This window comes from Jaculus jaculus, chromosome 13, assembly GCF_020740685.1.
Source record: "Jaculus jaculus isolate mJacJac1 chromosome 13, mJacJac1.mat.Y.cur, whole genome shotgun sequence".
Classification (NCBI taxonomy): Eukaryota; Metazoa; Chordata; class Mammalia; order Rodentia; family Dipodidae; genus Jaculus; species Jaculus jaculus.
The window spans coordinates 74,441,094-74,466,788 of NC_059114.1; the positions used below are offsets into that span (position 1 = coordinate 74,441,094).

The following is a 25,695-nucleotide window of genomic DNA, read 5'->3' on the forward strand; positions in this document are numbered from 1 at the left end:
TTTCCAGCTCATATTTTCCTTGCTTTTTATTTCTTTTTACTTTTTTTATAGACAACTTCCATAAATACATAAATAATATAGCATGATCATAATCCCCTACCACCACCTTCCCTTTCTTGCTTTCCTACTCCCCTCCACTGAATCCCTTCTTTCCAACTAGTCTCTCTTCTATTTTTTTTTTTGAGGTAGGGTCTCGCTCTAGTCCAGGCTGACCTGGAATTCACTATGTAGTCTCAGGGTGGCCTTGACCTCTCGGTGATCCTCCTACCTCTGCCTCCTGAGTACTTGGGATTAAAGGTGTGGGCCACCATGCCCAGCTCTCTCTTCTATTTTGAACTTTTTTTAAAAATTTTTATTTATTTATTTGAGAGCAACAGACACAGAGAGAAAGATAGATAGAGGGAGAGAGAGAGAATGGGCGCACCAGGGCTTCCAGCCTCTGCAAATGAACTCCAGACGCGTGCGCCCCCTTGTGCATCTGGCTAACGTGGGACCTAGGGAACTGAGCCTCGAACCGGGGTCCTTAGGCTTCACAGGCAAGCGCTTAACCGCTAAGCCATCTCTCCAGCTCATATTTTGAACTTTTTTACCCCTCCTATTATGCAGGTCTTGTGGAGGTAGCAGCAACCACTGTGAGGGCATGAATATTGAGGCTACTTTGTGTCTAGAAGACAGGATTGTAAACACTCCTCCCCTTTCTTTGGCTCTTACATTCTTTCCATGACCTCTTCTGCAATGGTCCCTGAGCCTTGGAGGGTGTGATAAAAATATCAATATTTTCTTTGGTTCAAAAACCAATTATCAGGCTGGAGAGATGGTTTAGTGGTTAAGGCGCTTGCCTGCAAAGCCAAAGTACCCAAGTTTGACTCCCCAGGACCCACATAAACCAGATGTAGAAGGGGAACATGCATCTAGAGTTCGTTTATAGTGGCTGGAGACCCTGGCATGCCCATTCTCTCTCTCAAATAAATTAAAATATTTAAAAAAATTCTCTCTGTGATTTTTTTTAAAACAGGTATGAACACCACAAATCCTCTCCTTCTTGGAATTTTTGACAGGATCACCTCTGATGGTAGAGGCTGTAGGAAGGGGAGACTGTTCGTCTGCCTGATTCCTTAGTTCTCTGGCTGGACTGGGCAGAGGCCTCCCCTCACCCGATTGTAGCATCTGACAGATGACAGGTGTGTTTATCCTCGGGCAATATGAGTGGGTGACGAGCAGAAAACACTCTCATCTTCAAAGTTAAGGGGCTTTACTGTTTCTTTTTTTAAATTTCTTTTTGACACAGTCTATAGGTAGCCCTGGCTGGCCTCAAACTTAAGACCTTTCTGACATGCTTGTGCCAACATGCCCAGAGAAGAGCCTTCCTTTTTAGCATAGGAGATGAAGCCAATGAGAGCAGCTGGGTGCTTCAGATGGGTTCCATGTCTCCTTCTGTCTTGACGTGGCTTGCAGGAGCCTCACAGTGGAGTGGGGGACTTGAGTGGCAGTCATGAGTGACCAGATGGCCAGAGTCAAGTGGGAAAAGACAACAGCATCAACAGAATCAATAGCACAGTGTCCAGAGGCAGCAGGGACAGGGGACAGTGGGAAGCTGAGTCACCCACAGATTGGGCTCTGGGAGCCACCCTGTCCTGCAGTTGCCTCCTCCCAAGACCTGGGTCCTCCCGCTGATCCTCTCACTCAGGCACAGGACTTTGGAGCCTCCCGACTCCGCCCCGAGTAGCTCAGATTATAGGTTTGTGCCACCAGGCCTGGCTCTAGCAGTACCTTAATTGTTTTCCCTCTGACGTTCCTTTATGAACAATTGCAAACTCATTAGTAGGATTAACAATAATGAAGGGCTAGCATCATGCTAAGCGTTTTCTGCGCATCGAGTTTTCCTTCTAAGAGTGGAAGGTGAGTCCTGGGACGGCACTGAGAGAAGGAGGTGAGGGACGGTGTCACTCAGTGGTTAAAGCAACAGGTGCACAGTCACGACTCACTCCCGGAGGCTGACGCTGCTCTGACTAAACCCGAACCCCATGGCCTCCATATCTGAGAGCATGTAGCAATAAGGGTGGGTCATCAGAGCCCTCGGAGATGGCATGTGACTTACTTCCCCATGCCTGGTTGTGGAAGGCCAGGGACTGCCCAAAGCATCTGCCAGTCTAGGTGGGGTTCTCCACTCAACCTTTCCTGAACTCTCAAACCCTCCAGCTTCTGCTGATGTCAAATGCAGGGGTGGGGGGGCGAAGACAAAAGGAGGGGGTTCAAAGGCCATTGAGTTTCAGGGAGGGCGAGAAAGAGCGAGAGAACACATCAGGGCCTCTCGTCACTGCAAACAAACTCCAGATGCACCTGGGGTGCTGGGGAATTGAACCCAGTCCATCAGGTTTTGCATGCCAGACCTTTAAATGCTGAGCCATCTCCCCAGTCCAAAATATTGCAAATTTCTCTAAGAGGGTTTTCTTCCCTCTGCAAAGTTATCTGCATGTAACCTTTTTCTTAGGTTCCCCTATCTTTAAACCAGAGATAAAACCAGCTTACCAGTCACAGGGTATTGCCCATGCCCTGGTGCAGCTCCTGGAAGGGTCTCTGTGAGGAGTCCGCTGTCTGGGTGGCCCGGGGTACTGGCTGGTCCACAGTTGCTGGGGATGTGTCCGTCCCCAGAGGTGGGATTTCCCGGAGGTCCCTGGCACAATGATAAGCAGCCTTTAGGTTTTCTGCATCTTAACACAGTACGGTAACCATCTTAGGATGGTGGCAGGCACAGGGAGGCTGGCTTGGCCAAAGCCGGGAGATCCAGGAGATCTAGGCTCTAGATTGCTCTCCCCAGCCTCTTTTCTCAACTTTCAAACGGGGATAAAATGACTTGCTCAGCCTCACTCAAAGCTTTACTTCATAAAGGATGATTAATGACAATGGTTGTTAAAAGAAAAAGATCACATGAAAGTTTATGTAGATGGAAGGCTCTAATATTTCGTAGTGATACCCAAAACTGTAAAGTCATTTCGTGAGCTTGATAGTGAAGGAGAGGGTAAATTGAGATAAAGGAAAGTGATGCGTGGTATCTCAATATTTCCCTTAGGTTAAATGTCAATGACTTTATCTTTCTTCTTTCCAATATTTACTGCAGAAACAAATTTCAAACTTACTTGAAAGTTAAATCAGAATTCTTTGGAATGTATCCATTGAGTGAGTCACGAAGTGGCCCAAAGGTGGCAGCAGAGGAAAGAAATGAAGGTATAACGTGTCTTTTAGCAACTCTTGTTAAAAATCATTTCAGGGCCGGGCGTGGTGGCACACGCCTTTAATCCCAGTACTTGGGAGGCGGAGGTAGGAGGATCGCTGTGAGTTCGAGACCAGCCTGGAGCTACAGAGTTTCAGGTCAGCCTGTGCTAGAGTGAGATCTCCTACCTCGAAAAAAACAAACAAAAAATTATTTCACAAAGTGTCAACTACTGGCTGAGGGAAAAATCTTCTTAGGGTTTAACTCAGCTTATTCTGTTTATGAGTAAGACCTGAATGAAATTCACACAGCAGCAGAGTTGGAGATGGACAGAAGCGGGGGTGGTACTGCCCTGTGGAGGTACAGGGTACCCCTGAATTACACTTTTACATAGTTACTACTTTTCCTTAAGGTACAACCGATATAACACAAAATTAAGTGAAAACAACAGCAAACAGCCCATTTCCGAAAAGAGGTTTGCTGTTTGGAGCTTCTAGTTGTCTGACTATGTTTTACAGGAATGCGTCCTACTTTCTTTTTCATACACAGATTAAACAAAAATTTAGAAATAAAATTTTTATGAGAAAATATTTTCGTAAAAGTTTAAATGCTGTTCAAAGGTCTGGAGGGCTGGAGAGATGGCTTAGCAGATAGGGCGCTTGCCTGCGAAGCCTAAGGACCCGTGTTCGACTCTCCAGATCCCATGCTGGCCACATGCACAAAGGTGAGGCAAGCTCAAGGTCACACATGCTCACTAGGTGGCAAGTGTCTGGAGCTCGACTGCAGTGGCTGAGCCCCTAGCATGCCAATTCTTTCTCTCTTTCAAAAATAAAAAGTTTGTATTGGAAACAAAAATTCAAAATTATAAAACTTCTTATTTCTCTGTATGTATGTGGGTTTTTTTTTTTTTTTTTGGACACAGAGTCTCGTGCTGTGATTGAAAGCATCTGAGGGCTCAGTAAGGTCACTTAGTGGTTAACATACTTGCCTGCAAAGCCAAAGGACCCAGGCTCAATTCCCCAAGACCCAAGTAAGTTAGATACACAAAGTGACACATGTGCCTGGAGTTTGTTTGCAGTGGCGGAAGGCCCTGGCACACCTATTCTCTCTATCAGCCTCTTTCTTTTTCTCACTCAAATAAATAAATTTTAAAAATATTTTTACTTTTATTTATTTATTTGACAGAGAAAGAGGGAGAGAACGAAAGAATTGGCATGTCAAGGCCTCCAGCCCCTGCAAACGAACTCCAGATGTGTGCTCCCCTTGTGCATCTGGCTAATGTGGGTCCTGGGGAATCGAACCTAGGCCCTTGGGGTTTGCAGGCACTTAACCAATAAGCTATCCCTCCAGCCCATAAATAAAAATTTTAAAGAATGTTAGAAAAAAAAAAGATAAAAGCATAGAGAGGGTCTCACTCTAACCCAGGCTGACCTGGGACTTACTATATAATCTCAGGGTGGCCTTGAACTCATGGAGATCCTCCTACCTCTGCCTCCTGAGTGCTGGGATTAAAGGCGTGCACCACTATGCCCGGCCAGAAAGTCTCTTTTAATAGATATCAGTTATTATGACTAAAAGTCCTGATATGACCTTCTATCCTTACGAAAAACTTGTTGGCCTTATGCATGCTAGGTCAGCACTTTATCTCACTAAGCTCCATCCCCAGCCCATGTGAGACTTTTTAATAAGAAGGAACAAGCCGGGTGTGGTGATACACGCCTTTAATCCCAGCACTCGGGAGGCAGAGGTAGGAGCATCGCTATGAGTTCGAGGCCACCCTGAGACTGCATAGTGAATTCCAGGTCAGCCTAGAGTGAATCCCTACCTCGAAAAACCAAAAAAAAAAAAAAAAAGTCAGCCGTTAGATCATTCTAACATACTCTCAACCCACTCGTAACATAATATAACTTGCCTGCTACATAACTTTTCCAGACGGTATGTGCAAGCGCACATGTGTGTGGGAGACATACACTTGTGTGCATGCGTGCAAAGGTCTAAGGAGGACGTCAGGTGTCTTCCTCTGCCTTACTTCCTTGACACAGAGTCTCTCGCTGGACCTGGGGCTCGCTGTTGCAATTAGACTGGCTGAGCATGGAGCTACAGTCTCCTTTCTCCTCTCCTCTCACTGCTGGTGCTTCAGGCATGCACACCCCACTCCATTGTGTTTTAAATTTATGAGAGAGAGAATGGGTGCTCCAGGGCCTCCAGCCACTGCAAATGAACTCCAGATGCATGCGGCACCTTGTGCATCTGGCTTATGTGGGCCCTGGGGAATCGAACCTGAGTCCTTAGGCTTTGCAGGCAAGCGCCTTAACTGCTACACCGTCTCCCCAGCCCCACACTTGGTTTTTAACATGGGTGCTGAGGGCCAAACTCGAATCCTTGTGCTTGTGCAGAGAGCACCTTCTCAGCCCCACCATAGCCAGTTTTTCAGTAGGTACAACTCCTTTATTTTATGTCACAGCTTTTCTCTTTTTCTCTCCCTCCCTCCCTGCCTGCCTGCCTTCTTTCTACTTTATTGACACGGGTTTCCCTTTGTAGACCAGGCTAACCTCAATCTCCTGACCATCTTGCCTTTACCCAGGTGCTGGGATTACAGGCATGTACCACCTGGCTTCACATGATACATACAGCCAGGGTACGTGTAGCTACAACTACACATGATCACTGCAGAAATTTTTAAAAAATTAAAATTATTAATATATTTCAGAGAATGTGAGAGAGCAAGAGATAGACACACACACAGAGAGACAGATAGGTGCACCAGGGTCTCCAGCCACTGCAAATGAGCTCCAGATGCATGTGCCACTTGTGCACCTGGCTTACATGGGTCCTGGGGAGTCGAACCGAGGTCCTTTGGCTTTGCAGGCAAACACCTTAACCACTAAGCCATCTCTCCATCCCCCAACCTTCCCACTTTAGCGATAGGCTCCCATTAATGACTGTTGAAAGATAATCCTCTGGTTGTCAACCTTTTTTAAAAAACTATTTTTAAAAATATTTATTTATTAGAGACAGGAAGAGATAGAGAGAAAGAATGGGCGTACCAGGTACTCCAGCCACTACAAAACAAACTCCAGACACATGTACCCCCTTGTGCATCTGGCTTATGTGGGTCCTGGGGAATTGAATTGGGGTCCTTAGGCTTTGCAGGCAACCACCTTAACCACTAAGCCATTTCCCCAGCCCCTCATCAACCTTTTGAACAGTTTAGCTGGTGACTTATAAAAGACCCCTTATGCATTCACATAGGATTTGAACTCCGAGAAGCTAAGAGAAAGTCAGTTACCTTTTCTGCAGTTCCCCCTGACTGACAGCCAGTGATGATGGTCTCTTTGGAGGAAGTGGCCGGGACTTTCAAGTCCTGATCACACGGTCCATTAGCTCTGCCAGGCAGGGACACTGTGTCTGCACCGTTGGGCTTAGCCTCAGCCTCAGCCTTCTTGCAGTGCGGGCTGACCCTGGCAACAGGTTTGTGCCTGGACGCCAGGTTTTCATTCTTCTGTGGTGGGGGAACAGGGTTCTCGGGGCTCCTCAGACAACTCTGGGTGTCTGTGGGGACTTTGTATTCCAATTTGGGGGAACTCCTAGATCCTGTCAATTCCCTTTTCCCTGAGCCTCCATGGCTACTCTTGGGGGCTTCTGCGGCGCCTGGAAGGCTGGCTGCTCTGGAGGCGGTGCCCACCGTCCCCACAGGGATGCTGTCTTCTAAGTCCAGGGAGCTCCCAAGCAGAGGCACAGAGCAGGCCTTACTGACCAGCAGTTTCTGGGGTTGCTCCTCCTGCTTGTCGACACCCATGACTTTGGAAGAGGTTGCCGAGGCACGTCTAGTGCCATCCCCCGTTGGAGGCCGGCTAGGACCTGGCAAGGCTCCTGGGAGGGAAATGCAGTCTCCCGCCCCGTCTAAGTCTTCCTCGTCGCTGCCCTCATTGGCATCGTAACAGCGTACTCTTCTCTGGCGGAGAAGAGGGTTCCTGGGCACCTGTGGGCTTCCAGGGAGACTGGCTTGCCTGGCGACTGTCACTTGCTTGTGGAAGAGCCCAGAGGTCCGCTGGCTTCCGAGAACCACAAGGCTGTTGGCCCTGGGTTTTCCTGGCTCCTTTTGAGCTGGAAGGGAGAGAGAGAGAGAGAGAGACGTCGAATAAGAATCAGTTTTCCATTTGGGTTGCTCTTACACTCTCACAACCAACCTCATCCTAATATACCAGCATTTTCAGATTCACATTTAACTTCTGGCCACTGGACAGCCCCACGTAAACAATGTGGCTTCTTGGGGTCTATACCTAGTGGACAGCCAGCCTGTCATTCCTCTCTTCATTCTGGTTTCTCCTACCTTGAAAAAACAACAAAACTAATCTTGGACTGGGGAGATGGCTTAGCAGTTAAGGAGCTTGCCTGGTAAGCCTAAGGACCCAGGTTCGATTCATCAGTACCCATGTAAGCCGGATGCACAAGGTGGCGCGTGTGTCTGGAATTTGTTTATGGTATCTAGAGGCCCTGGTGTGCCCATTCTCTCTCTCTCTATCTGCCTCTGTCTTTCTCTCTCTCAAATAAACTAATAAAATGTATGTTTTAAAAAATCCCCCATGGGATTTATTTTTATACTCATGGAAAATGTTTTTAAAAATTGAGAAAAAATAAAATAAGATTAAAAACATAATAAAAATAAAAAAGCCCCCTGGGCTGGAGAGATGGCTTAGCAGTTAAGCACTTGCTTGTGAAGCCTAAGGACCCCAGTTGGAGGCTCGATTCCCCAGGATTCATGTTAGCCAGATGCACAAGGGGGCGCACGCATCTGGAGTTCGTTGGCAGTGGCTAGAGGCCCTGGTGCGCCCATTCTCTCTCTCTCTCTTTGCCTCTTTCTCTGTTTGTTGCTCTCAAATAAATAAATAAAATTAAACAACAACAAAACCCCTTAATCTCTGGATTTTCTGACCTAAATTGTATACTGTCTGGACACAGGGAGTTTATCGTTTTCATTTTTTAATTTGTCTCACATGTTGCTAGGATCTGCACTAAATGCTGATACTGAGAATCACCCTCCAGAAAGGTGGGACCAACGACATGCTCCACACAACTGGGCCTTCTCATCACCGGATGTTGCTCCCCCAAGTGCAGCAAAAGGCACCGAACAGCAAAGCCTGAACTGCCTACTTCTCAGCGATGGAGCGTGTCTGCGAGCCGGAGCTTTACGCGCTCGCATCTTGAAATGTGTCTATCAGGACAAGCGTGCTTGGCAGCGGCTCCCGTGAGTCACAGCTGCAACCGGTTGCCTCATCTCCGAAGACCAGGGGATTTTCCTGCTTAGATGTTAGAAATAAAAGGAAGTCCTGTGTGCAGCAGTCCAAAAATCAGCGCAGTTCATAGCAGATTAAATATCTGTCTCTTACAAGTCTTGACTCTTTTTTTTTTTCTTTTTTGAAAAGAATTATTTTTTTCCCTTTATTTATTTGTGAGAGAGAGAATGAGAATGGGTGTGTCAGGGCCTCTAGCCATCACAAATTCCAGACATGTGAGCCACCTTGTGCCTCTGGTTTACATGGATACTGGATAATCGAACCTGGGTCCTTAGGCTTTGCAGGCAAGCGCCTTAACCGCTAAGACATCTCTCCAGCCGGATTACTACTTTCAGTAAAGAATTAAATTCAGGGGCTGGGTAGATGGCTCAGGGGGTGAAAGCACTTGCTGTACAAGCATGAGAAATTCGTTTAGATCCCCAGTACCCATATGAAGGCCGGGGGAGGTGGCACCTGCCTATAATCCCAGTGCTGGGGAGGCAGAGATAGGAAGACTGTTGGTTGCTGGTAGGTGCTTGCTGACTACATAATCTAGCTGAGTTGGTAGCCTCTAGGTTCAGTGAGGCATCCTGAGGCAAAGAAATAAGGTGGAAAGCAACTGAGGAAGACGCCTGACCTTGACCTCTGGCCTCCATACACACACAAACACACAACACTTTTAAGTAAGGGCCCAGGGAGGGAAGAAACCTAAATTTGTTTAGGATTTCCCAAACTGTGATGGTCTCAGGTTGCCACCCTAATTTAACGCCATAAAACTCACAATGACATGCTGTAAATGGCATCTAAAGGGGATCCCGGGTAAGACCCGCCCCCCCCCCCAATATTCCAGCTGCACACTGCCTACTTGCTGACTGGTCATTAACGGGTGGCTCCATCTGTTAATGGCAGATGCCACCTTTAGCCAGGGTGGAGAGATGGCTTGTACTCAACCAGGGACGTGGGTTCCAGGTCTCCTTCAGGTTACAGGGCCAGAACAAGAGCGAGCGAGGGACTAGCAACTGCTTACTGCACTGCGCGGCCCAGGAGCCCCGGGGGCTCTCCTGGTCACTGGAGGGGCCAGGAGGCAGACTGCCGTCCTCCGATGTGCCACAGCCACTTCCTGGGTGGTCCTCGTCCTCGGAGCCAGCCACCATTAAGTCTGACAAGGAGCCCTGGCCATCGCGGGCAAAGTACTGGGAGAGCTCGGACTCAGAAAGGAGGGAGTCCTGTCGGAAAAGAAAACACGGGATGTCTCCGATGGCTTGGAAGAGGGACCAGAAAGAGAGTCCACAGAACAGTAATGACTTCCGAGTTCTCCAAGAACACTTTGTTCTAATCCCTGGTCATTGGAAACAGCTGTGGCTTTTTCACTTACTTTAAGATGGTTACATCAACAATTAGTGAATTAAAAGGTGACTGTGTGGCCAGATACTGTTTTTAGATTACTATTATTATTATTATTATTTTGGTGTGTGTGTTGGGGGGAAGACTAGGGGGAGGAACAGAGTTTGGCAATGACTAGCAAAGCCAGAGTAGCAGTTTTTTGACCACGTCATGGAAAACATTGGGAGGAGGGAGAAAAGAAAATAAAAACCCAAGCTAAATGGTCCAACTGATGAAAAAAAAAGACAGTTTAAATCCTACGCCCTGATCCAGTGGGATTGAGGAATGTTCCAGTTTTCTTAAAGCTACAGGGCCTCTAAAACTCAGGTTGACTTTTTTTTTTTTTAATTACAGAGCAGTTTCAAAGGTGACTTTCCAAAGTGCAGTTCATTTCTCTTTTCCTTCTTTCTTTCCTCCTTCCCTCCCTTTTCCCCTCCCTCCTTTCTTTCTTTTTTGAGATAGGGTCTCACTCTAGCCCAGGCTGACCTGGAATTCACTATGTCGCCTCAGAGTAGCCTTGAACTCTTGGTGATCCTCCTACTTCTGCCTCCCGAGTGCTGGGATTAAAGGCGTGTGCCACGCCTGGCTCCTCTTATGGTCTTGTTTTACTATTTTCTTACATGAATATTTACCCAGAGAAACATACTTTTGGATATTTGCTCTTAAATTACTATGGCTGTTACTTTCTGTATAAAGTAGCCAAAAGGAGTCATAGGCAGAACTGGTTCATGGTTCCACTGAGTCAGCTAGGAAGTATGCATCTTAACTCACCTTTTTGGCAAGAGAGGGGCTCTTCAGGGGTGTACCTGCAAGGAGGAATTAACCAGATGGTCAAATGGATGAAGCTCAAATCATAAGGAGGCACACTCATTTCTCCAGAAAGGCGAAGTTGGGGGCTGGAGAGATGGCTTAGTGGTTAAAGTGCTTGCCTGCGAAGCCAAGGGACCTTGGTTCAATTCCACAGGACCCATGTAAGTCAGATGCACAAGGTGGCACATGTGTCTGGAGTTCTTTTGCAGTAGCTACAGATCCTGGTGCACCTCTTCCCCCCCCACCCCGCCTCTTTCCCTCTCTCAAATAAATAAATAGCCAGGCGCACGCCTTTAATTCCAGCACTCGGGAGGCAGAGGTAGGAGGATCGCCTTGAGTTCAAGGCCACCCTGAAACTACATAGTGAATTCTGGGTCAGCCTGAGCCAGGGTGATACCTCGATAAAATAAATAAAAATTGAAAAACAAAGGCAAAAGCAGAAAAGGGGAAGTTGGGCAAATTGAACAGAACCTCCCTTTGCCTGGGTGGCACTGACGGACTGCGTGCGTAAGTGGGGGTGAGGGTGTGTGTGTGTGTGTGTGTGTGTGTGTGTGTACATGGACTCGGCCCTGCCCCATCCCACCTCCCTTCTTGAGACTCTCTGCTCCAATCACTGGGCTTCCACCTCCACGATGCCCTCACTCTCAAGTCATTTCCTCTGGCCTTTAATCCCAGCACTCGGGAGGCAGAGGTAGGAGGATCACCATGAGTTCGAGGCCACCCTGAGACTGCATAGTGAATTCCAGGCCAGCCTGGGCTACCTTGAAAAACAAAACAAAGCAAAAAAAAAAAAGTCCACCAAAAGATTCATGAAAGACTTGGGGAAAGGGTTGGATATCTATTTTCCTTTTTAACTGAAGGACAGACAGTTTAGCATTTAGACTTTGAATTATATGTCATGGACAAAAGAGGCTCAGGGCATGAGGATTCTGGCGTAAGGCCATCTTTGCTAACTTATCCACTGGAAATGTGGCACAGCTCTCACACAGTCAGGATAATGGACTGGGTGGATAAAGAGCCTATTAGGTCCACTTTAGTATATTAATTATGGATGCAAATGATTAGGATATTTTATGGTTGCCAAAAAAATATCCCATTTCTTTTCTTCTGACAACAGATGACTCCTGTCTCAGTTGCTCTTCTTCCAGGATATTAGTCTGCACGGCAGTAAGATCCCCAGCTTAGAAATGTCTGCAGAGTCCCTTGCGGTTTTTCCATACTAAGGAAACATTAGTTCTAAACCTTGATAGAATATTTTTAAGTTAATTAATTTATGAGAAAGAGAGAGAGAGAAGGGGGAGAGGGAGAATGGGCACACTAGGGCCTCTATCCCCTGCACACAAACTCCAGATGTACGTGCCACTATGTGCATCTGGCTGACATGGATTCTGGGGAGTTGAACCTGGGTCCTTAGGTTTTGCAGACAAGTGCCTTAACCACTAAGCCATCTTTCTAGCCCACAGTATTTTGAATTCATAGGATCTCAAATCATTTTTCTGCCTAAAGATTTTCACTTAAGGGAAAAATTCATGAGTTTTGCTGCCTCTAAGACCCTCTTTACATTAAACCTTTTTAATTCATACAATGAAATCTTGAGCTTTCCCATGAGAAATACTCTGTATTACCAAATGACTCCTGTGTTGGCGCCCTTTCTCTCTTGCTTCAGATGAATCATGCACAGATGCACAGAATGTTGTCAACTTACTCGCAAACTATCTGAAAGTCATATAAAAAGCATGCGTGGGCTGGAGGGATGGCTTAGCGGTTAAGGCATTTGCCTGCAAAGCCAAAGTGCTCAGGTTCAATTCCCCAGGACCCACGTTAGCCAGATGCACAAGGGGGTGCATGTGTGTGGAGTTTGTTTGCAGTGGCTGGAGGCCCTGGTGTATCCATACTCAACTCTCTCTCTCCTCCTCTTCCCCTTAAATAAAATATTTCAAAAAAAGAAGCATGTAAGCTGGGGAAATGACTTAGTGGGTAAGACACTTGCCTATAAAACCAAAGGACCCAGGTTCAATTCCCCAGGAGCCACATAATTTATAAGCCAGATGCACAAGGTGGCACATGAGTCTGGAGTTTGTTTGCAGAGCTTAGAGCCCTGGTGAGCCCATTCCCTGTCTTTCTCTCTCAAAAAAATAAAAATAAAAATATTTTAAAAAGAAGCATGCATGATCAGACCCTTAATGAAGCACAGTAAATAACTGCAGAAACTGGAGTTAGCACCAAAGAGAAAGCACAGACTCTCTGATGACTGCCTTCACCAACGCTGATAGTGGAAAGCACGCACTACAATGAGTGCTGCCTAGGACAGCAGCAGGAGCAGCTCTTCCACATGTTGAATGGAGATGCTTGATTACAGTACCTAAGCAGGGTGAGGAGCTGGCGTCTTTGCTCTCCTGGTAAGTGCTGCGTGCAATCACTTCATCCATTTCCTGCTCAGAGACCTGGTTTGCAGCAGAAAGCACAAATTAGATGGCTTTACTTATTTATTTCGCCACAATAAAAGCAAACTAGTCGGAGTTGAATGCAGAGAAACAGGCAGAGATTGTAACCATCCTCTGAAGCAGTAACTCAGGACACATCAGCTCATGCGAGCTAATGGATTGCATCAAACTGTGAACGCATAGCAACATCTCCCCAAATTCTTTAAGCAAAGCAACCTTATGCTATGTCCATCAACGGCATGGCTCGTACTTGCTTCTTTAGAACATTTATTTCTCATATTGTAAGAGAAAGATTAATCAAACAAATTAAAACCTACAAAAGGGTTGGAGAGATGGCTTAGTGGTTTAGGCACTTGTCTGCGAAGCCTAAAGGACCCAGGTTCAATTCCCCAGTACCCATGTAAGGCAGATGCCCAAGGTGGTGCATATATCTGGAGTTCATCTGCAGTGGCTAAAGGCCCTGGTGTGTCCATTCTCTCTCTCTCTCTCTGCTTCTTTCTCTAATAAATAAATACATGAAACTACAAAAACTGTACAAGAATGGTATATTCTTCACCCATGTTCGCTAGTTTCTAACATTTTGCCACATTTACATGTGTTCCTTTGTTAACACATATGCACACAACCTTTCTGCTGAACCATTTGCATGTTGTAGATATCGTGATATTTCAGTTGTGATCTTAACATGTGAAACAAAGATGCACCCTCCAATAACCATATTCCTTAAAAGATTCAGATGTGGTGGCGCACACCTTTAATCCCAGCACTCGGGAGGCAGAGGTAGGAGGATTGCCATAAGTTCGAGACTACCCTGAGACTCCATAGTGAATTCCAGGTCAGCCTGGGCTAGAGTGAGACCCTACCTCGAAAAACCAAAAAAAAAAGATTCAGGAAATGTCATACTGATGACCGCTGAATATACATTTCATGTTCCAATTGAATCAGTTATCCTAATACCATCTTTTATTTATTTTTCTAATTTACTTTTGAGAAAGAAGAAAAGAGAGAGAGGCAGGCAGAGAGAGAGAAAAAATGGGCATGCCAGGGCCTCCAGCCACTACAAATGAACTCTGATGCATGCACCACCATGTGCACCTGGCTTACGTGGGACCTGGAGAATTGAACCTGGGTCCTTAGGCTTCACAGGCAAGTGCCTTAACCACTAAGCCATCTCTCAAGCCTAGTAAAAATTTTTTTAAGGTTAATGTATGCTGAACTATGATTCTTTTTCAAAAGATAATTAGAATACTTATATTTTTATGATTTTTATTTGTGAGTAGGCAGAGATACAGACAGACAGACAGTGACAATGGGCATGCCAAGACCTCCTGCCACTGCAAATGAATTCCAGACACATGTGCCGCTTCATGCATCTGGCTTTACATGGGTACTGAGGAATCAAACCGAGGCCATCAGGCTTTGCAAGCAGGCACCTTTAAGTAATGAGTTATCTCCACTGCTTCCTTACTCCTCCTCTTCCCTGGTTTTTGGAGGTAGGATTCCACTGTAGCCCAGGCTGACCTGGAATCCACTATGTAGTCTCAGAGTGGCCTTGAGAACTCACGGTGCTCCTCCTACCTCTGTCTCCCAAGTGTTGGGATTACAGGTGTACACCAGCTCCTAGCTTTTTTTGTTTTGTTTTTTGTTTTTTGTTTTTCGAGGTAGGGTCTGGCTCTGATCCAGGCTGACCTGGAATTCACTATGTAGTCTCAGGGTGGCCTCGAACTCACGGTGATCCTCCTACCTCTGCCTCCCGAGTGCTGGGATTACAGGCGTGCACCACCACACCCGGCTTTAGCTTCGTTTTTTAAAGGTAAGGACGTTTTAAATTCAGAATAGCAGTTTTTTGCACTCAAGTACCGTTCAGCATAAATCATATTTGGATAAATACAGTGATTTCCCTTCATAGTTCTATACAGGATTTGGCCTTATATTTTCCCTCACAGATAAATCATCATCATGACACGGCCTGTGTGTAATATTTTAGAATAGACCTCACAGGAAAGAAAACACACACACACATGCACAAACACTTACACACACGGCTCCACAGAGCAGAACATAACCTTGTACAAACGACCCAGGGAAGACGTCAGCTTCAACAGTGGTTGCTATTTTTCATGCAACTAGACTTTCAATATTTGCAACTGTTTGTCTGAGGGAGAAAAACCAGTTTCTGTTATATTCTTCTATTTAACATAAGCTGGAAGCTGCTCTTCCAGCAGATCCTCATCTTAGCTGTCCAGTCCTGGGAGGTTTGAATATCCCAATGAGGCAGCCAGTATCCCAGACATATGAGAAACAGGAGAAAAGAAAATCCTGCGGTGTTTCTTTTGGAAGAACACACAAATTAAGGAAGCACATATATTCCCTATCAAAACATACAACTGGCATGGAATGCTACAATACGGAGTGCAAAAATACATTCAACATAAAACAGGGTCTTGACCGAAAGAAAAATACAGTATCATGTGACAACCAAGAATACCACATTTACCTAGCAAGAAACGTGGAAATCCGTCCAGTGCTGAAATGTGGTTTTGCTAAACACATCTCCAACACATCACAGGTGACCAGCTTACTGGGGCTGGAAACATGAATTAACCCTGTGCGTTTGACCTGGTCTCAGACCACCCGCCCATTAGGTCATTAGGCTCTGTACTGAGATGCTGTTTCAATATTGGTTGTATCAGCAAAACAGGATCATGCTTTTGGGCCGAGATATAACAGACTGAAGAAATCATCACTCGTGTGAGGAAGACATGCCACTGGAACCCTGATGGGCTGTAGTGTCAGTGAGAGACTTAGCAGGCCAGCCACAGTTTACTGGACTGATTCCTGAGGCAGAAGGGGGTAACGGGGGTGTTGGCGTCCAAGTGCAGACCCCAGAGGAAGGAGCCGAGAACTGCTCTTGCCTGCTGTAGTCACGAGGCAAAATGATGTCAACCTGTGTGAGAGCAAGCGAGCCGTGGGCAAATGGGGGAAGGTTCTAGAGAGTTGGACGGATTCTAGGAGAAGGCACCAGAGCCACAGAAAGAAAGGATAAAAGTGGGTAATAAGCAAGAAAAAGCATGGGGAAAAGTAGAAGCAGTATTTGGTTTCACAGGAATGATAGCATTAAAAATTGTCTTAGGGGCTGGAGAGGTGGCTTAGTGGTTAAGCGCTTGCCTGTGAAGCCTAAGGACCCCGGTTCAAGGCTTGATTCCCCAGGACCCACGTTAGCCAGATGCACAAGGGGGTGCACGCATCTGGAGTTTGTTTGCAGAGGCTGGAGGCCCTGGCGCGCCTATTCTCTCTCTCTCTTATCTGCCTCTTTCTCTCTCTGTCTGTTGCTCTCAAATAAATAAATAAAAATGAACAAATTTTCGGGCTGGAGAGATGGCTTAGCGGTTAAGTGCTCGCCTGTGAAGCCTAAGGACCCCGGTTCGAGGCTCAGTTCCCCAGGTCCCACGTTAGCCAGATGCACAAGGGGGCGCACGCGTCTGGAGTTTGTTTGCAGAGGCTGGAAGCCCTGGTGTGCCCATTCTCTCTCTCTCCCTCTATCTGTCTTTCTCTCTGTGTCTGTCGCTCTCAAATAAATAAATAAATAAATAAATAAATAAATAAATAATTGTCTTAGGAGGGCTGCAGAGGCGGCTTAAGGCACTTGCCTGCAAAACCTAAGGACTCAGGTTTGACTGCTCAGTTACCCATGTAAGCCAGATGCACAAAGTAGTGCATACATCTGAGTTAGTGTGCAATGGCTAGAGGCCCTGGTGTGCTTGTTCTCTCTCTCTCACACACACACAAATAAATTAATCATATTAAAAAATTGTTTTAGGGGCTGGAGACATAGCTTGCCTGTGAAGCCTGAAGACCCAGGCTCAGTTCCCCAGTACCCACATAAGCCAGATGCAGCTCACCCCATTTACTTGCAATGGTCATAACCAGTACAACAGATGACATCACAGAGAATATAAAATGATGCTATCAAGAAATCTCAGGATTGCTGGGCATGGTGGCGCACGCCTTTAATCCCAGCACTCGGGAGGCAGAGGTAGGAGGATCGCCATGAGTTCGAGGCCACCCTGAGACTACAGAGTTAATTCCAGGTCAGCCTGGACCAGAGTGAGACCCTACCTTGAAAAACCAAAAAAACAAAAAAGAAATCTCAGGATAGCTTCTCGGCCTTTTGGCTAAAATCAAGTGTAAGAAATCTCAGGGATGGGTGTGGTGGCACATGCCTTTAATCCCAGCATTTGGGAGGCAAAGGTAGGAAGATAGCCATGAGTTTGAGGCCACCCTGAGAATACACAGTGAATTTCAGGTCAGCCTGTAGTAGAGCGAGATCCTACCTCAAAAACAAAACAAAACAAAACAACAAACAAACAAAAAACCATAAAAACAGGACTGGGGAGATGGCTCAGTGGTTAAAGGAGCTTGCTTGCAAAGCCCAGCAGCCTGGGTTTCATTCCTCAGTACCCATATAAATTCAAATGCACCAAGTGGTACATGCACCTGGAATTCATTTGTAGTGGTAAGAGGCTCTGGCATGTTTGTACTCTCTCTCAAATAAAATTAAAAAAAAAATTATTTATTTATTTATATTTTTTACCGAGATAGGGCCTCACTCTAGTCCAGGTTGACCTGGAACTCACTCTGTAGTACCAGGTTGGCCTCTAACTCCTGGCGATCCTTTTACCTCTCTGCGTCCCAAGTGCTGGGATTAAAGGTGTGCAACCCCATGCCCAGCTCAATAAAAAATATTTTTATTTATTATTTATTTGCAAGGAGAGAGACAGAACAGGCAGACCATGGCCTCTTGCTACTGCAAAAGTACTTCAGATACATGTACCATTTTGTGCTTCTGCCTTACGTGGGTACCGGGAAATAGAACCCAGGAAGGCCTTCAGGCCCTGCAAACAAATGCCTTTAACAGCTGAGTCATCTCCCCAGCCCAATAAAAATATTTTTAAATATATGAAAACAGTTCAGAAGAGAGATGATCCAATAACAGAGGCTGATGATCTAGGGGGCTGAGATTATCTGTAAATTCAGCATGGACCACAGTGGGGTGTTGATGTTGAAAAGAATTAGCAGGCTTTAAAAAATTTTATTATTACTTATTTATTTGAGAGAGAGAGAGAGAGAGAGGAAGAGGCAGAGACAAAGAGAGAATGGGCATGCCAGGGCCTCCAGCCACTGCAAATGAATTCCAGACACATGTGCCCTTGTGCATCTGGCTTATGTGGGTCCTGGGGAATCGAGCCGGGATCCTTAGGCTTCGCAAGCAAATGCCTTAACTGCCAAGCCATTTCCCCAGTAATCTGAATTAACCCTGACTGGCAAGGAAGAGTAGGTTCTGCTCCATGGCCACTCTCTTTTGTCCATTAGCAAGTTCATGCAGGCTGGTGGCCCCTGTGGCTGACCTACTAACGCTGGACTTGAAAGGTCTTCCGTCTTCCCTGCTAAGTCTAACTTTTAAGAAAAGGGCATTGAATGGTTCATTCTCACCAGAAGACTACGGGCACAGGCATCTTTGCAGACAGAAAAGGGGTTGAGCCGCGGGGATGCAGTGCTACTGAAGGCAGGCCAAGAGCGGGAAGGTTTACGTCCCTCTGGCCTCAGATCCCATACGCGTCTCTTTTCTCCTGGGGACCTGTCCACACGAGTGAATGCATCTAGCGTGCATCTTCAGTAGAACAAGCAAACCCAGCTCACACCGAGTGAATGTCATCTAAATGGCAGGGAGAACTCCGTGTGTAAAAGCGGTGAGTTGTGTTAAGCAGTGAGTGATAAAAGATAACAGCATGAGTTAAAAGATGTAGTCTCTCGAGGAGTTGGCCCAGCAGACAGAAAAATAGGATCTCTCACCTCTCACAACACTGACTGAATCTAGTAGATAATTTCTCTATTTGATTTGAAATGGGGCTTTATTTTTCACTAACTTTTTTTTTGGTTTTTTGAGGTAGGGTCTCACTCTGGCCCAGGCTGACCAGGAATTCACTCTGTATTCTCAGGGTGGCCGCGAACTCACGGCGATCCTCCTACCTCTGCCTCTGGAGTGCTGGGATGAAAGGCGTGGTTTATTTTTCACTAACTTCAATGAATGCAAAATTCACAGAGTCATATGCAAATGAAGAATTTGGTTTGCAAACCCAGATTCCAACCCATTTTCATTTATTTAAGTTGTATGAGATGAGAACCATTCAATGAGATAGATTTTTATTTTTCAACAACTGAATGAACAGTAAGGAGTCCTTCCTCTTCAAACTGGAAGACATTTTACTTTGAAGAGTATCTGAAAGTTCAATACTCTAAACATTTTATGGAAATGCAGTCACTCGTTTTAGTGAATTAAGTACAAGTAGCCAAGTTTATTTTATTTATCTATTTTTGTGGTGTTGGGGATAAAACCCAGGGCCTTAAGTGAGCACTCTACCACTGAGCCACATCTCCAATCCCCATCATTTTTTTTTTTTCCGAGCTAGGGTGCTGCAGTCAGGTTCGCATTGCTGGTAGAAATCACCCAACCAAGAGCAGCTTGTGGGAGAAAAGAGGTTGATTTTGGCTTACATGCTTGGGGGGGAAGCTCCATGACGGCAGGGAAAATGATGGCATGAGCAGAGGGTGGACATCACCCATGGCCAACATAAGGTGGACAACAGGAACAGGAGAGTTTGCCAAATACTGGCATGGGGAAACTGGCTATTAACACCCATAAGCCTGCCCCCAATAATACACTCCCTCCAGGAGGCATTAATTCCCAAGTCTCCATCAGCTGGGAACCCAGCATTCAGAACACCTAAGTTTATGGGAGATGCCTGAATCAAACCACCATACAGGGTTTCACTCTAGCTCAGGCTGACCTGAAATTCACTAGGTAGTTTCAGGGTGACCTTCAACTCATGACAATCCTCCTACCTCTGCCTCCCGAGAGTTACTGGGATTAAAGGCGTGCGCCACCACGCTCGGCCTTCCGATCCCCATCTTTTGATTTCTTCCTTGAAGAAAGTTTAAAATTCACTGAACCTGCTTTAATAATTACTCAGCATTAAACTTAATTGCCATCATACGGGCAAACAAAAGATTGTGGTTAAAATGAAAAGGTTTCTTATCTCAAAGCTGAAAGGCCCTAAAGATTATCTAGCCCAGCATGTTCAGATTTTTTCCACGCAAAGATGAGATATCTCACCAGCAATCAAACAGCCAGCGGCTGTTTCCTACCAGATCAGATTTTTTGAAAAATATTTTATTTATTTATTTATTTGACAGAGAAAGAGGGAGAGAGAGAGAAAGAGAGAAAAAGAGAGAGAGAGAGAATGGGTGCACCAGGGTCTCTAGCCATTGCAAATGAATTCTAGACATGTGTGCCTCCTTGTGCACCTGGCTAACGTGGGTCCTGAGGAATCGAACCTGGGTCCTTTGGCTTTGCAGGCAAGCGCCTTAACTGCTAAGCCGTCCCATCAGCCCCAGATCAGATTTTAAGTTCACCAAATAACTTTGTCAGCATCTTCCAGTAAAAATTTCTAGTAACTGAAGAGGTCCAGCTCTGAGATTCACACCCCGCATGTATCAGCCACAGGCTGACACCCCCTCGCCCCCGCCAACCCCAGGGGTTGAGTTTTCACAGTAGACAGGAAGGTGCATTCCTGGTGTCACTGCAGCTGGACAGGCAGCCAGGTCATGTTCCCATAGTCAAAGCATGGAACACCTCACCTTTGGGTTTGGGTGTCGGCCGATGACCAGGCGAACGGGTCCCGGGGGGCACTTGCTCAAGATGGCATGCACCTTGCTTAAGGCGGCGTGGCGCACGTTCACCGAGTTCACTTCCAGGATCTGGTCTCCACGGCTGGAAAGATACCGGATGACACACTTTGGTCACAGGGCAGCTTTAAAAGAGCTAAGACAGCTTTCTTTCTGGAAGAGGCTTATAATAGGAAATCTGTTCTGAATACTTCAAAGAGGCAAATGACATTCTTTCATCTTTGCATACCCGTTAAAAAAAGCAAACACATTCATACATGCATCACATTTTAAATTGGCAAAGGCCATTATCATTGACTGGCATTTTCAGAACAGTTAAGTAAAATGGAGAAGGACCACTATGAAGGCTACTTCTTTATATTTTATTATTTTTTTGAAGTAAGCCCAACAGACTGGACTTTTTTTTTTTTAATGCAAGAGAGCAAGAGTGAGAGAGAGAATTGGTGTGCCAGAGACAGCCTCAGCCACTGCAATTAAACTCCAGATGGGTATGCCCCCTGTGTGCATGAGGGACGTTGCGTGCTATGTCACTGTACATCTGGCTTATGTAGGACCTGGAGAGTCAAACATGAGTCCTTAGGCTTCACAGGCAAGTGCCTTAACCACTAAACCATTTCTCCAGCCCTATTTGTTATTATTATTGTTGTTGTTTTTGAGGTAGGGTCTCACTGTAGCCCATGCTGACCTAGAATTCAGTATCTAGTCTCAGGGTGGCCTCAAAGTCACAGTGATCCTCCCACCTCTGCCTCGCAAGTGCTGGGATTAAAGGCGTGCGCCACCACGCCTGGCCATATTTTAGTTTTTATGAGAGCAAAAGAGAGAAAAAGAGAGAGTAAGAGGGGACTGGCATGCCAGGGCCTTAGCCACTGCAACTGAACTCCAGGTATGTGCGCCACCTCGTGAGCATAAGCAACCTTGCGAGCTTGTGTCACCTTCTGCGTCTGGCTTATGTGGGTTCTGGGGAGTGGGACCTGGGTTCTTAGGCTTCGCAGGCAAGCACCTTAACCACTAAGCCATCTCTCAAGCCCTGATATATATATAATATATATCTATATGTATCTATATCTGCATAAATATATATACATATAATATATATATACATATTATATATATATATGTATATATATATATATATATAATTTATTTGAAAAAGAAATAGAGAGGCAGATAAAAAGAGAGATAGAGGATGGGCACGCCAGGGCCTCTAGCCACTGCAAATGAACTCCAGACGCAGGTGCCGCCTTGTGCAGCTGGTTCATGCGCGTAGTGGGGAATCAAACCTGGGTCCTTAGCCTTCACAGGCAAGTGTTTTAACTGCTAAGCCCTCCCTCCAGCCTAAAGGCTGTATACCAGGCACAGCAGTTTGTATGGGCATGCTCACACAGGTGTTAAGCATTCCTATTAAATACCATATGTGTGCGGTGTTGGGGGTGCTCAGAGGGATAACTTTCTAAGATGACACACACTTGATTTACCTCAGGGCTGTCAGACTCTTATTATCACATCGTAGCCCATGACCACCATCACTTTATTCTTTCTTCCCACCACCCTGAGTGATTATTGTAATATTTAAAAAGGAAATGTATGAAGCGCAAAGGTTACCCAAGAACTTGTAAAAATGTTTCAAATGAGAAATTTAGGACAAGTTGCCTATTTTTACTTGAAATTATCAAGCGAGCACTCAGCAGGGGAGAACAAAGGCCCTTTACATGGGGTTGGAAGAAGGCTCATTTGGCTCCAGGCATATGGAATCATTCAGGAAAGAAACATCAGCTTGGGATGTCATTACAGAATTTTTTTTTTCCTTGAGTTCTAAAGTATATTTCTTTAGTACTTTGGATGATTTGCTACTTTTTTTTCAATATGAAAATTCATTCTGTTGATTAAAAAGGTAATATAATCTATTAACAGAGTCCCATCATGGCAAACTTGTGGAATTGCCATTTTGACAATTCTTCAACTGCCGAAGGACGTAGAAGTTTATGGAGGAGAAAGGTAATACTATTTGCACAAAGTGCTTGGTGCCAAGTGTGCGTATTCTTGTGAAACTTAGGTGGGCACCAGCCACGCAATTACTATACAACAGAATACCTAGACACTTGTACAAACAGAACACTCAACTGTCTGGAGTGAGAAGTCAGGCACCAAGACATCCCATTCAAATGAGAATGGAAGCACTTGACAAGGTTTGAGTGATCATACCAAGGAGGCCTACCACTTAAGGGCATGACTTCAGGACACTTGCATCCACTGATTGAACCGATATAAGCGGCTCTTGTTTCTTGCACGAGGTTTGCATAAATGAATATAAAAATGAAAGAATATAATGAAATAATCATAGATATTTGCAAAGAGTTGTATTTTGTCAAGATTCTGAGACTGAACTTGTAAGTCCAAATATAATAAAAGAGGTCAGAAAACCAGGATCCAGAGCTCTTTGATTCAACTGAATTTCATTCATATGAGCTTTTCTTCTTTTGAAGTGCTTTAATCATCTTTATATTGTTGGGAGAAAAAAATCACACATGAAAAGTTCCATAAGGTGGACATAGTGGTGCATGACTTTAATCCCAGCACTCGAGGCAGAGGCAGGAGGATCGCCATGAGTTCGAGGCCACCCAGAGACTACGCAAGTGTCAGCCTGGGCTAGAGTGAGACCCTATCTTGAAACACAAAAAAACAAACAAAGATTTTTCACAGACGACCATATTTGAACAGAGAAGTTTTGTGACGCATGTCTGTGATCCCAGCGCTCAGGAGGAGGCAGGAGGATCAGAGGTCCAAGTTGATCTTCAGCTACATAGGGAGTTTGAGGTCAGCCTGGGGTACATAAGACACTATTTCTAAAATGTCAGGGAGGGCTGGAGAGATGGCTTACTGGTTAACTGCTTGCCTGTGAAGCCTAGGGACCCTGGTTCAAGGCTTGATTCCCCAGGACCCACGTAAACCAGATGCACAAGGTGGCGTGTGCTTCTGGAGTTCATTTGCAGTGGCTGGAGTCACTGGCACACCTATTCTCTCTCTCTGCTTCTATTTCTGTCTGTGGCTCTCAAACAAACAAATAAACAAACAAACAAAACAAAAAAAGTATTTTAAAATGTCAGGGATACCACCAACCTCAGGTTGCTCTCCATCTTGGCCACTGATCCGGGTGCAAGGCTGTGAATGTAGATACCTGGAGGGCTGTTTTCCAAGGCCAGACAGCAGGCTCCAATGCCTAACCCAACTCTTGGCTCTGTGAGAGGCATGGTTCAAAGAAAACAGAAGCAACCATTAACAATAGCCAGAGAAGTACAACCGATCCAAAACTGAAACGATTTGCATTCAGACCCATAGCTATTCAGTTTCAGTGTAGAATGAGAACATAAACCCTACTTTTCTTTTTATCTGATGGCATACTCTCTGCTCTTTGGAAATAGCTAGAGTACATATTAAGTAACACTTTTATTCTGGACACAAACTTTTCTTTAAAAGCAACTCTTTTATTTAATTAATTACCAAATTATTTAATTAATTATTTGAAAGAGTGAGAAAGAGGCAGAGAGAGAGAGAGAGAGAATGAATATTCTAGGGCCTCTAGTCACTGCAAACAAATTGTAGACACACGTGCCACCTTGGGCATCTGGCTTTGTGTGGGTACCTGGGTCCTTAGGCTTTGCAGACAAGTGCCTTAACTGTTGAGCCTTTGCTTCAGCATCTGGACACAAAACTTTTTTTTTTTTAATTTTATTTATTTATTTTTTATTTGAGAGCGACAGACACAGAAAGACAGATAGAGGGAGAGAGAGAGAATGGGCGCGCCAGGGCTTCCAGCCTCTGCAAACGAACTCCAGACGCGTGCGGCCCCTGACACAAAACTTTTTACACAATTAATCCTTTGGTTATTTACAACTGTCATTCACCTTTCTACATAAGTGTGTGCAGTGAGGGGGGGGGGATGAAAAATGGTACGAGTTGGTAATTACCAGTGATTTCTACTTACTGGTGTTAACTGCATTAAAAAATATTTTTACTTAATTGCAAGTAGAGAGAATATGAGAGAGTGGGGGGGGTGTTGGGCAGGTGGGAAGGAATAGGCACTCTAGGGTGGCCACTGCAAACAACCTACAAAGCATACAGCATTTTGTGCATCTGCCTTTATGTGGGTACTCGGGAATTGAACCCAGGATGCCAGGCTTTTCAAGGAAACACCTTTTACCACTAAGCCATCTCCCCAGCCCTTAACTGCATTATTCTTCCTCCTCCTTATCATCCTCCTCCTATTTGGTTTGTTTGCTTGTTTTTTGAGGCAGGATTTCACTTTAGCCTAGGTTGACCTGGAATTCGCTACGTAGTTCTAGGGTGGCCTCAAACTCACAGCGACCCTCCTACCTCTGCCTCCCAAGTGCTGAGATTAAAGGTGTGTGCCACCACGCCTGGCCCAGTTGATATTTTTTAAACTATTTATTTATTTATTTGCAAGCAGAGGGTAGGGGGAGACAGAACGGGCACACCAGGGCCTCTAACCATTGCAAACACATGTGCCCCCTTGTGCAAGTGGCTTATGTGGGTACTGGGGAATTGAACCGGGGTCCTTTGGCTTTTCAGGCAAGTGCAGTAATCATTAAGCCATCGCTCTAGCCCCCACACCCAGTATTTTTATATGGGATCAAACTTGGGACCTCATGCTTGCAAGGCAATCAATTTACTGACCGAGTTATCTCCCCTGCCCCTTCAATTTCTTTTTACAAACAGTCTCTGACTCACAGTAACTCACCTGAGGAAAGATCAAAGACTAAATGTCACTGGGGTCTGCCCTGACTTTTTATAAAATGACTCAAATCTC

At 45.5% G+C, this 25,695-nt stretch overlaps 1 protein-coding gene across 7 annotated transcripts in view; it reads right to left on the bottom strand.

Annotated features, from left to right (window-relative positions):
- Pdzd2 (PDZ domain containing 2) overlaps positions 1 to 25,695 on the bottom strand; it is a 459,739-nt gene that overhangs the window by 18,672 nt on the left and 415,372 nt on the right. For all 7 annotated transcript variants that reach the window (XM_045132784.1, XM_045132782.1, XM_045132783.1 and 4 more), the window contains 7 exons: positions 23,988 to 24,105; positions 20,823 to 20,955; positions 13,043 to 13,124; positions 10,642 to 10,676; positions 9,515 to 9,713; positions 6,501 to 7,318; positions 2,530 to 2,674 (listed from right to left, as the gene is read on the bottom strand). In XM_045132784.1, coding sequence (XP_044988719.1) covers positions 2,530 to 2,674; positions 6,501 to 7,318; positions 9,515 to 9,713; positions 10,642 to 10,676; positions 13,043 to 13,124; positions 20,823 to 20,955; positions 23,988 to 24,105 — 1,530 coding nt within the window. The remainder of the gene's footprint in view (positions 1 to 2,529; positions 2,675 to 6,500; positions 7,319 to 9,514; positions 9,714 to 10,641; positions 10,677 to 13,042; positions 13,125 to 20,822; positions 20,956 to 23,987; positions 24,106 to 25,695) is intronic.